The 13,004-nt window shown below is 40.7% G+C and overlaps 1 protein-coding gene across 3 annotated transcripts in view; it reads right to left on the reverse strand.

Moving 5' to 3' along the window:
- Positions 1–3,082: 3,082 nt before the first annotated feature.
- Positions 3,083–13,004, reverse strand: part of HRH2 (histamine receptor H2) — a 166,085-nt gene continuing 156,163 nt past the window's right edge. For 2 of the 3 annotated variants that reach the window (XM_040344474.1, XM_040344475.1), the window contains exon 3: positions 3,083–4,054. In XM_040344474.1, the coding sequence (XP_040200408.1) occupies positions 3,856–4,054 (199 nt within the window). In that variant the 3' untranslated portion in view covers positions 3,083–3,855. The remainder of the gene's footprint in view (positions 4,055–13,004) is intronic. The other variant, XM_040344476.1, reaches the window with a different exon arrangement.

A 13,004-nucleotide genomic window follows, 5' to 3' on the forward strand; every position in this document is an offset into this window, starting at 1 on the left:
GCCGAGAAAGGGAGCGAGATTGACACAATATCGCGTGCACCTACTGTACATGATGTTGGAGAGAGTGACATTGTCATGAATCTGTGCATATACTAGTATATTTTTCCATGTTGGGTGCATAAGCTTATGTTCAGGCATCTTCCACGTTCAGAATCTAACTGAGATGCTGGCTTAGTTGAAAGAATCACGTAAATCCTGGTGCCTGCATGGTTTACAAAATCCATGGCTCGAGATTCAAATGGTCTATGACCGGCTTAAGGAATCTGCAGCCGTCTAATAATATCATCTTCACCTAGGTAAAGTGACTTGACTGGAGCTCTGCAAGTGCTTTTTAATAATATAAGGATGTTTCAGGAATTGATATAAATTGTTAATATAATAATAACTTTTATATTATAATATAAAAGTTAATGAAAGGTTCAATTAAAAGTAGAAGTCTAATCAAATACTATCTAAGCTTAGAACTTGCTCCCACCCCCATTGTGAACCCGAAACTTTAAAAGAAGAATGTCAATGCTTACACCCATATTTTCAGGGTGTTCAGGTCCGGTCACTTGATAGGCTCCCAGTGCCGACTTCAGTGCAGAGGAGGGACAGCCAACAACGGATGCTCCACAGTAAACTTATGGGTGACATCATCTCACAGGCTCTGCAGCCATTGTCAGTGGGCTCTCCTCTACAATAAAGCAAGCAAGTATAGACATCTTTTTTTTACATGGTAGTTATTATAGGGCCTAGAATGGGGGAGGGAGCAGGTTTAAGCTTAGATAGCATTTGGTAGAAAGATAAAAAAAAGACAAACACTTCTAGCGCTCAGAGCTATGCTATGACAAAAAAACAACAAGGGCACTAGTATTCCAAGACTAGGTGGAAAATATATATTTTCCCCCTTTTTTTAAACAGATATATATCACATCCGATTACACAGTTGAATCATTAAAAAAGGCTTCAAAACTAAGATAATAATACTGGTAGTAGTGATCATGATAATGATAGTGATGATGGTAGGAACAGAGGAAATTATTTTAAAATTATGAATTGCACATTATAATTAAATTCATGACTCACCAATGCAAATGACAGCAACAAAGATGGCACCTGAGACACTGGAGACATCCCTGTGTTCCACGAGGGTAACTAAAGGACAGATGCACAGGCGCATCCATACCTGGAAATGCATACCTGGAAATGCCTAGAGCATAGTGAATGAGGTAGACTCCTCTAACTTCCACCATCAAAGCATGTTCAAGAAAGAATCTTTGTTATCTTCTTTGCATGTGATTGGGTTTTCTTACAAGGCTACATTTCAACACAAAGACTAAGCTGTGGGGAAAAATTACTGTCAATGTGCAATTTCCCTTGTGAAGTGAACAGCCTATTTGCGTTTGGTAAATTGAACCCATAAACTATCTCAAGATTTTCCATTGCCCCCCTGTTCCAGTGACATTTATATACTTTACAATTACCCATCACTTGCTATCCAGTTGACAACTGTTACCAGAACAACACAACTTGACAGAGGTTCTTACTGTATTTCTTTTTTTTTTTATGCCCCCGACCATCGCTCTTAATCATGGCCCCAGTCTTACTGTATTTCACTCTCCTAAACAAAAAGTTCTGCTTGGGAACCAGACTGATAGACAAAAGAAGATTTTCTCTCAAGACTTTCATAACAGCTTTTTATTGTGTGTCAACCTATTTCTAGTTTGTAGTTGAGCCATATTAATGGGATAATTAATGCAGAAAATGCAAACTCCCTTGCTGACCCTTCCATCATTGTCAAGTCTTACATAGTGTTTAACAACTTCAACAATTTTGATTGGCCACCTGGGAATTTGTAACTCCTGCACATGTGCATGGGAGATAATTCAACCTGGCATCACAGCATGCTAAGAATTTCTACTAAGCTTTTCATGTAAGGCTCAATGTATTTTGGGAAGAATTGTTTTTAGAAAGCAGAAAAGGAGCTTTTATTGCAGATAAAAGATATGGAGTCTTCACTGAAATTCACAGAAATTTTTAATTATAGGGCCAGATTCTCGTAGAAGCGCGTAACTTTGTGCGGGCGTAACGTATCTAATTTACGTTACGCCTCCGCAACTTAGACGGGCAAGTGCAGTATTCTCAAAGCACTTGCTCCGTAAGTTGCAGCGGTGTAGCGTAAATCGGCCGGCGTAAGCTCGCCTAATTCAAATGTGGGACAGGGAGGCATGTTTTATGTTAATGTTCTGTGACCCGTCGTGATTAACGTTTTCACGAACGGCGCATGCGCCGTCCGTGGAAATCTCCCAGTGTGCATTGCTCCTAATATGCCGCAAGGACGTATTGGTTTTGACGTGAACGTAAATTACGTCCAGCCCCATTCACGGACGAGTTACGCAAACGATGCGAAATTTTCAAATTTTGTTGCGGGAACGATGGCCATACTTAACATTGGTACGCCGCACTTACGCCACCATATAGCAGGGGTAACTGCATCGGCTGGGCGTATGTTCGTGAATTCACGTATCTAGCTGATTTACATATTTCGACGCATAAATCAGCGTACACGCCCCTAGCGGTCAGCGTAAATATGCAGTTACGATCCGACGGCGTAAGAGACTTACGCCTGTCGGATCTAAGGGAAATCTATGAGTAACTGATTCTAGGAATCAGGCGCATAGATACGATGGCGCAACTCATAGATACGACGGCGTATCTGGAGATACGACGTCGTATCTCTTTTGAGAATCTGGCCCATAGTTTATAATGGAATAAGAGACTTTGTTTACTATAATTTTTTTTTTTTTTTTTTACAGGTGATCATAAAAAAGGGAGGTGAACTGCATACTAAAGCCTCTGATACCTGGATCACTAAGGTGTAGGGAAGTGTAGGGAAGTGTCCAGGAGTCTGGACCCTGCTCTTGAACAAACTGAACTAACTGTCTTGTTCTAAAGGTCATTCAAGCTAGGAGGTTGATAATTGTTGCACTCAATCGGGGGGGGGGGGGGGGGGGGGGAGCTCAGCTCTAGAGTATTTTCTTGCCACTTAAGATATAATATCCTTCAAAATGTACAATAATAGATTAGAGTAGACTGACCATTTAGGAAACAAACAAAAAAGTTAACTTTTAATAACTTTAAGTATATGTACAGAGTGAGACTCTACTTTAAAACCACATGTGAACATTTTTAATTACTTTTAAGGCATCAAGCAAAACCTCATTTACAAAAATGAATATAGTCCTGCCTATGACTTCAAAAATAATTTATCATACACATTTGTTTCAAAAGCTAGTCTCTCATGTGAAATACTGTTACACTATGTGCTGACACACTGATCACATTTCCAATGAGAGGTTACATGTTGTTTTGAAAATACTGTTTTGGTGAACAATCTACAAGATCTTAGAGAATGAATAAATGTGGAGGTGAATTGATCAATGTTAACCAGCAATGACACATTTAATCATGTCTAAGCTTAATGGAAGATGGAAATATTGGCCAGCATTCAAAGATCTCTCAAGCGTTTTTGCACCCACACCACACTCATGGTATATGACATTCAAGTCATTGACAGTTGCTGCTGGTTTTGTGATAATCCACAACAAAGACATATGTTTTTATATATGACAGTTGATGAATTCCATTCACAGTGCTGATAAGTTTTCCTTAGAACAAAACATCTTTTAGTTAGTTAATATTGTTGTAGAGTATCTTTCCAACAACCCAGAGCATAATTGTGGTTTGCTTTAGAAGTGTGTCATTGGCACATACAGCATAAACATGAAGTCATCTGTTGTCGTAGTCTGTGAATTTGGTCCTGGTCTCTGTAGGCTCATCAAGAGACCATTTACTTTAATTCCTGCAAGACTTTTATTTAATGGCAGTGTCCTGAATCTGCAATGGCAGTGTTGACAGGGTACGCTGTACATGTGCATCATTTGGAGCTTCAACCACAGCAACATTCAACATTGAAGTCCATACGCTTTGTTTTGGGAGGTATTTAAAAAGCCACAGCCTTGCTCTGTAGGTCATGTAATCCAAACATCCACTGCACCATCTGGGACGATTCCTGTCAAGAAAAAATTGAAAAATAAATACTGGGCTAATGGAATGCTAAATGAAGAGGATGCACTTTTAATACTACTACTTAAATTGAGGCTAATAAAAAAAATAGCAACATATTACACAAGGAAATGTCTTTGTTTGTTATATTACATCAGCTTCAGATTAAAAATAAATACAAATAAATGTTGCTGTGCATATCCCCATGCATGCAAAATAATACGCGCAAATAATATCAAACCATAACATTCCTTTTGCATTAATAATAAACATAAATCAATCTTTTAAATATCTCCTAAGGTATACAGTTATACAGTATATACTCAATTTAAACATCCAGTGTTATATTGTGAAATAAACCAAACACACAGAGACAACAATAAATCATTTGTGACGCTTCAGAATGTCCTTCAAATAATCTAAACTTGGCACAGTTCATAGTGAACCAAAAAGGGTTTCAGCAATATTGTGCTAATGCTTCAGTGACTTCCGCCACCTTTCAAATAATGCGTTCACCTCACTATTTGACCTCTCATACCAGGTCAAATTACACTTTCTCCTATGCTGGAGTATGCAAAATTGGACTTGGTTCTTTTAAGTGGCTGCTATGACGAAAATATCGGAGATATTGCAAATCTCAGCACACTCCTTCATTAATAGAATGGAAAACTGAATTAAACACTCTCCTGAGAATGGAAGAACTGTTGGCACAATTACACAACCTATATTCTCATTTCCAAGACACATGGCTCCCCTGGATATCTTTTATGGAAAACTTTGACTTTGCAACCTTATTATCTTAGAATTACTCCACTTAACCTTGAAACCCATTTTGTTTTCACATACCACAGGGCATATTGTTGACAGGCTCATGCCATTTTTTCTTTTTTCTTCTCTTTTACTTTTTCTCTTTGTATTTTCTTATATTTAAATTGATCTTTAATGATTAAGTTTGAATGTACACTCGCAATTCAATTTTAATATGTTTCATGGCAACCTATGTTAATATTCATGAACATAATACTAAGTATATTTAGGTCACCTATAGACTTAATGTAAATTTTCATGTTGCTAATTGAGTTTTTTATCTTTTTTTATTTTTCTTTCTTCTTTCTCTTTTGTAAATTTCTAAAAAAATTTATGGTAACATTATTAGATTTAGAAGACTGATTAATTGTTATTATTAATGAAAAAGAATGTTATGGTTTGATATAATTTGCACATATTATTTTGCACCCATAGGGTGATAGGCACAGCAACATTTATTTTTGTTTTTTAGCCATTCACATTGTGGGAACACAATTGGGTTGTCTGCAGCCCCCCCTTATGCCGCGTATACACACGATCGGAGTATCCGATGGTCTATAATCCGATGGATTTTTTTCATCGGAATTCCGTTCAAGCTGTCTTGCATACACACTGTCAGACTAAATTCTGACCGTCCAAAACGCAGTGCCATAAAAGACTACGATGAGCCGAGAAAAATTAAGTTCAATGCTTCCGAGCATGCGTCGACTTGATTCTGAGCATGCGTGGATTTTTCTCCGATGGAATTCCACACAGACAAATGGAATTTCCCATCGGAAGAATTTAAAACATGTTATATTTTTTTACTCCGATGGAAAAAAGTCAGATGAGGCCCACATACGATCGGAATTTCCAATGAAACAAGTCCATCTGACTTTTTTAATCGGAAAATCCGATCGTGTGTACGCGGCATTAGAGGTTTGACCTATAATATACACAGCAATTAAAGGTAGCGCAGGATAACACATTCTTTCTTCAGATCTCACAAAACACCTTATAAAAATCAGTATACTGCCAGATCAGAATTCATAAGTGTGACCAGTAAGTTGTAGCTTAAACAATAAATACAACAATAATGAATGTGGTGTACCTATTTGACACATGTTTATACCCCCTGCTTAGTATTACACAAATATTTTCAGTAATAACAATTAAAAAATGGTTGAGAAAAGAAAAGCAGTGAAAAGTGTAGCGTCTTCTTACATTGGTGATTTGTGGAGAAATGGCCCCTTCTATTGACAATCAGTGCTCTTACCTTACGAGTTGTCATTGGGAAAGGGCCCACCTTACACTGCTGGTAAGTGATAGAGGTGCCCTACTACTTAGATTAACCTTGGTCTTACACCACTGGCTCTGTCAAGTGAGACTAGTGCTGGAACTGTGTATACACCATCAGTCAAGATATTAATCTGCTTACCAGTCAAGGAACCCCTAGAAATCGTTGAAAAAAGGTTGCCCTAGACAGACCAGTTGTTAGAGGAGAAATTAATACTCAAATACCTTTCTATTAACCTGTGGAAGTTAGCTGAAAGTTTATGTAACAATCCAATGGTTGTCTTTGACCACTGATTTGCTGCTCTCTGTTAGCCCTTGTTTGCAGTCTCTAGGCAAGGTTTAACAACTGTGGACATTTATAATATGTGTACATCAGTTTCACAATAACCCAAGTCCATTCACTAATACAGCTAAGTGAAAACATATTTAGATACACTTGTTTAGAGGCAATATGCAGGCTGGATAAGTGTACTTTCATACTAGCTCATTATTCCTTTGTCTTGCAGGTGTTAGATTTTAATGAGAATTGTCCTATGACTCCTCATACAAATGTTTGTTTGAAAATGTACTACTGTATTGACAGCTTAAAGTGTTACTAAACCCAAGACCCTGCATTCACTATATCTGGTCTCCCACAGTACTCAGAACATGTAAATGCAGTCATTTTAGTAAATGTAAACTGCTAAATACCCTTTCTCATCAGCAATTAGAGCAGTCTCGTGACTTCTATCAGTGTGTGGTTAAAGCTTGTAGGAGGAGATTTCAGTTCCCCCTGCCCCTCTGTCAGGACAGTGCTGATTGGCCCAGTGCTGATCACATGCACTCTCCCAAAAAAAAAAAACTCTTTAGTAATACACACCAAACTGAGCATGTGCAGACGGTCCCCTAATACTCTGTTCTATCAGGAGGTGGGTTTGAGTCGGTTAAAGAGAAGGATCATAGAGAGAGGATTACACAGCCTTTATACACAATGCAGATGATTAACCCCTTAGGTTCCACAGTGAGTGTAACAAGCATGCTTTACGGCATATACAGACTGATTTTACTGATGTGGGTTTAGTAACACTTTAACATTAGAAAACCTTTTTAACATTACCTTTAGCCACATTGTACAATGCATATAAAAATAATATTATGGTGTAGTTCTTTTCTTAAAACAAAATGCCATATTTTTTAGGAGAGCTGTCAGAACCGTATGTGTCCTGTTGGAATGGACTGTGATATGAGAAGGCTATTTTAGTTGCTTACAGGCTGTTAATGTTGTCATCCTCCATAAAGATACAGCAGCAATATGCATTATATAACTGAGCTAACTAAACATATGGCATGGGTTTGCCTCAAAAAAGCTATATTTATGCTGAGAGTTTTTACACTGTAGGAGCGATATTTTCGAGACATTCCTTTCATCCAGTTTATCTGATCTTTGAGCATTGTGCAAATAGTTATTACATGCAATGCTGCAGCAGGACCAAGCTGCTTTGATACTGAGTAAACATTCAGGTTACACACAGCCACCGCTCCTGGCCATGCTGATCATAACTTTGCAGAGAAAATTGTGTTGGTTCTATTTTCCTTTATATTATCTAGTTGCCACTGTTAGTACATATTTAGGTACACATTGGATTGTTATGAGCTTTAGTTTCCTAATACAACTAGCTTTTGATTTTACTCTTCATAGCTGGGATATATTTATGGTAAAATCACTGCAATGGATTGTCAAAGTCACCTCAGAAATGTTAGATGGTTCCCACACCCCATTGTTTCCTGACAGAGGGGATCTTGTTAACAAGTCATCTGCTCATGGACTACTTGGGGGTTATGAATGTGTTGAGCATACAAACATTTTGTCAATAGTCTTATCATTGTTTAACTAATTAACCCTACTAATTTTTTTAAATAAACTAGGAATTTTAAAGTGGGTATAAAGGCATTTTTTTCCCCTGAAATAAAAAAAAGAGATTATATTTATCTCTGTGCAGTAGTATTGCACCACACGACCCTGATCCTCCTTTTCTGGGGTTCCCTGCCAGTGCTCTACACTCATTCTCTTCTGCTAGTACCCACAAAGCAAGCTGGCTGTTGTGGGGGGCACTCGTGTGGGTGTGCTCTGGAGTAGGGCTGTGTGTCCACAGACATGCAGAGTACAGGTCAGCTCCACCCCCTGCTCCCTCCTCACATAATCCGATTGACAGAAGCAGGATCCAATAGCTCCCACTGCAGCTTGTGTCCTGTGAGAAGAGGAAGAGGTGAGGGCATGGCTGCATTCGGGTACAGCACTGAATCAAGAAAAGACTCAACTGTTTAGGTTTAAGAAAATGATGACATTGTTTACCTTAAGGCAGGGAATACGTTAACCCTCCTAGCGGTATTCCCGAGTCTGACTCTGGGTGAGATTTTTATACCAAAAGCGGTAACCCCGAGTCAGACTCGGGCTTGCCTCGCTGCAGCAGCAGCACTTACCTTGTCCCTGGATCCAGTGATGCCACCGTGTGAGCGAGCGGGACCTCGCTCGATTCACACAGTGTCCTCCTGTGCCGCCGATCTCCGTTCCTTGCGACGTTACGACGCACAGGAGCGGAGAACGGCGCCAAATTTAAAAAGGTAAACAAACACATTACATACAGTATACTGTAATCTTATAGATTACAGTACTGTATGTAAAAAATACACCCCCCCTTGTCCCTAGTGGTCTGCCCAGTGCCCTGCATGTACTTTTATATATTAAAAACGGTTCTTTCTGCCTGAAAGCTGTAGATTGTCCATAGCAATCAAAAGTGTCCCTTTATGTCAAAAATGATTTTAGAGCAGCTAGAAAACAGCGATAATAAATTATAATCACTGGATCAGCTTAGCAGACTGGATAGGCTCAGCAGACTGGATCAGCTTAGCAGACTGGATAGGCTCAGCAGACTGGATCAGCTTAGCAAACTGGATAGGCTCAGCAGACTGGATCAGCTTAGCAGACTGGATCAGCTTAGCAGACTGGATGGGAACAAGCAACAAACTGGAATTGTTCAGCTGGACGGAACTAGGAACAGACTGGAACCGTTCAGCTGGACTGGAACTAGGAACAGACTGGAACCGTTCAGATGGACTGGAACTAGGAACAGACTGGAACCGTTCAGCTGGACTGGAACTAGGAACAGACTGGAACCGTTTAGCAGACTCGAGCAGGCTGGATGGTCAGACAGGCCGGGTCGGTTATTGGGCGGATGGCGAGGTACAGAGGTGCAGACGGAGGGGTAGTCAGAACAGGCCAAGGATCAGGTGCAGGCAGATGGCTGGAATAGTCACAGGTAAGCCGGGGTCTTTCACAGGTTAAGTCTCAGATCAGGTTTCAGATACACAACGCTGTAGAGCAGACAGCGGGGATGGTGTGTGAGAGGCCGGCTTAAATAACCCGCCTGGCTCCAACAGAGGTGTGCACACGTGCACGCCCATGCATGCACGGTTTCAGCCGCGATCGGGAACCGCAAAGTCTGAGTCGCCTGTTTGGCAGGATCTTAATGACAGCAGCATCCAATTGAACAGCTAGGTTCTCTGAGAGAGTGACAGTCCCTAGGGGAACAATTAGCCTAACAGACTCTACTTTAGGGGTCTCAAACTGGCGTCCCTCCAGCTGTTGCAAAACGACAAGTCCCATGAGGCATTGCAAGGCTAAGGCCGCCTACACACGATCGGTTCATCCGATGAGAACGGTCTGATTGACAGTTTTCATCGGTTAACCGATGAAGCTGACTGATGGTCCGTCGCGCCTACACACCATCGGTTAAAAAAACGATTGTGTCAGAACGCAGAGATGTAAAACACAACAACGTGCTGAAAAAAATGAAGTTCAATGCTTCCAAGCATGCGTCGACTTGATTCTGAGCATGCATGGATTTTTCAGCGATGGTTGTGCCTACTAACGATCGTTTTTTTCCGATCGGTTAGGAATCCATCGGTTAAATTTAAAGCAAGTTGGCTTTTTTTCAACCGATGGTTAAATAACCTATGGGGCCCACACACGATCGGTTTTGACCGATGAAAACGGTCCATCAGACCGTTGTCCTCTGTTTAACCTATCGTGTGTACGAGGCCTTACAGTTACAAGCATGACTCCCATAGGCAGATCGATGATAGGACTTGTAGTTTTGCAACAGCTGGATGTCCGCCAGTTTGAGACCACTGCTCTACTTTATCTGTAATAATGCCAAAGTGCCACCCACAGGACAGAGGGGAAATCTGCACCTGCCTACATGCCATACCCCTAAAGTGAAACTAAACCATTCAATCCATGAATAAAAATTATCACAGCTGCTTGTGTTCTCAAATTAACCATCAAATGGCTAGTTTCCTAACTATGCATTTGCAGATCAAACATAGGCTAATATAGCAGCTTCCTTGGCCATAAAAGACAGAAGGGTTTAGTTCTACTTTAAAAGAGAAGTTTAGCCAAAGCTTTTTTAGGCAATACTTCTCTTCTGGGTAAAAGGAGTGCACTAACTTGTGCTCTATTGTGTCCCAAAATTAGCTGACAATGGGCTAAAGCCCAATATTAGCTGACCCGACAGAGCCGCTCCAGGCCCTAGAATGACCCCAACAATAATGTGTCAGTGAATGCTGGAGGAGTAGCAGAGAGCAGTGACTGACAGGCACTGCTCATTGCTTGGAGCAGACCGAGAACTGAGAGATTAGTGGTCATGTGATCACTAAGTTCACAGTATTAGAGATAGTGGGGGACAGATGCAGCATCACATTGATGCTGCAGCCATATAGGTGAGCATGTATGTTTTTTTTTTTTTTTCATGTAGCCCACCGTTAGGCCTTCTATGGAGGTAGCCATATTATTTAGTTTTTCTGACTTTCAGATAGAGTGCTATTTCTAGAGAAGTTCCGCTGACTGTAATGAACTAAATAGTTAACTTTCAGAGCTCTGTAATTAGCATGTTTTTCAAAGACAGATAATTTTTGCTTTTACAGGAGGTTTTGAAACAGGCTGTTTGTAGCAGGTTTCATTTTGTCTTTTACACACAAAATCAAGAACTATTTTTTTTTTGTATGACCTCTAATTTGAATAAGCCCTCCCTATCCTGTATAAATAGGACAATGGAAAAAAGTACCTAAATAAGCAGTTAAGGTATGGCACCAGTCTTAGTGACTCCAGGATACAGCTGAGTCTGGCACCTTCTTATCAGTTCTTTGAATGTACAACACAATGAAGGTGACATTGCAGCTATCAATTATGGAAGTGCACTCTACATTACACAATAGTGTTTATTTAAGTCACATGTCAGGTAATTGTAAGGAAGCAAAGTTTACGTTAACTTATTATGGCTCTCAAGGGGGCTATGCGTGGGACGTTTTAAGCTAAACTTATAATTATATAATATAGTGCTAACCCCAAAGAAGCTGATGGTTAAGATGAGCCAACTCCCAGAGGTGGGAATGGACTTTTAGCAGAAGAAGGTCTGGTCTAGGTGTGGCTGCAGCTCACTCAACAAAAGGAAGCAGGCTGTAGATGTGACTGTTTTTTTGGCGGCCACTCTCTACCTTGGGCTCTTTAGGGTTATGGTTCTGCATCTACTTACTTTTCCCCCTGTCCACCAGAGAATAATTTTGCAGCTCTGTATAAACTGCTCAGACAAGGGAGTTAAAAACCGAGCAATGTCTTGGTCTCTATAATGCCATAGCCCTGTACCTAGCTACAAAAAAAATAAAACCGAACTCCAGGCACGGTGTTCATTTAAAAATCATTAAACCCCCCCAACTTATAAAAGTAAGATGGTAAGATGCAGAAAATTTTATATTTTAAATGCTTGCTTGCAGTGTTTTTCCTTTCCATAAACATTTTTATTCACTTGCAATTTGCCAGCAAATTTGACTATTTAAATAGAGTCAATTACCTAGCACAGCCCTCTCCCTCCTTAAACATCATAGCCCTCTGGGAGTATTTAATTGCTATCTATGCTGCCTCTGCTCCTCTGCCTCTCTTCTCTCCTCACCTCCCTATATATATATATATATATATATATATATATATATATATATATATACCTAGCAAGAGGAGTGAAGGGTAAATAAAATAGAGAGTAAGGATTTTTTTTGTCAGAGAATAAGTGCAGGAAGCATCCCCATCCAAAGCTCACAAAGTTCACCTCTGAACTGCTGTCCAAAGCTCACCTCTGCACCCCACCATCTACAGCTCACCCCTGCCTACCCACCCACAGCTCATCTGTACATTTCCTGTCCATTATTCACCTCTGCACCTCTGTCCACAACTATTCACAGCTCACCTCTGAACCCCTATCCATAGTTTATCACTAAACCCATCGTCTGAAGCTCATCTCTGCACACCCAGTCTGAGGCTTACCTTTACACAACCTGTCCCCAGTTCGAAGCTCACTTTTACACCCCCCGTTCAAAGCTCACCTCTGCACCCCAAGTCTAAAGTTTACCTCTACATTCCTTGTACCCGCTGTCTTTAGCTTGGCACCTCACTTCTGCACCCTGTCAGCAACTCCTCTTTGCACTTTTCAACTTAACACTTCAACACCTAACTGCAGCTCACCTTTGCAACGCTTCCCCCTTCCCCCGCTGCCCTCATGTGGTTAGTTACCTCTGCAAAAAAAACTGTCAGCAGCCTGCCCTGCTCCATAGTACCTGCAGAAACAGGACTAATTTACAGCTCCAACTTCCCCATTGGCCAACATGATAATCCAGCTTGGGTGTTATTGTCCGTGTACCAAGCTGCAGCACTAGATGCCCTGCCCCCTTGTGGCCCGCCCATAAACACACTATTCCTGGCAGGCTGTTCCTGTCCTGCAGTGAGTACAGCCGCAGGGAGAGTCTGCGGGAGCTGACAGCAGAAAGGTGCTGTCACTTTCAAACACAGA

Source organism: Rana temporaria, chromosome 3 (genome assembly GCF_905171775.1).
Source record: "Rana temporaria chromosome 3, aRanTem1.1, whole genome shotgun sequence".
In the NCBI taxonomy this organism is placed as follows: domain Eukaryota; kingdom Metazoa; phylum Chordata; class Amphibia; order Anura; family Ranidae; genus Rana; species Rana temporaria.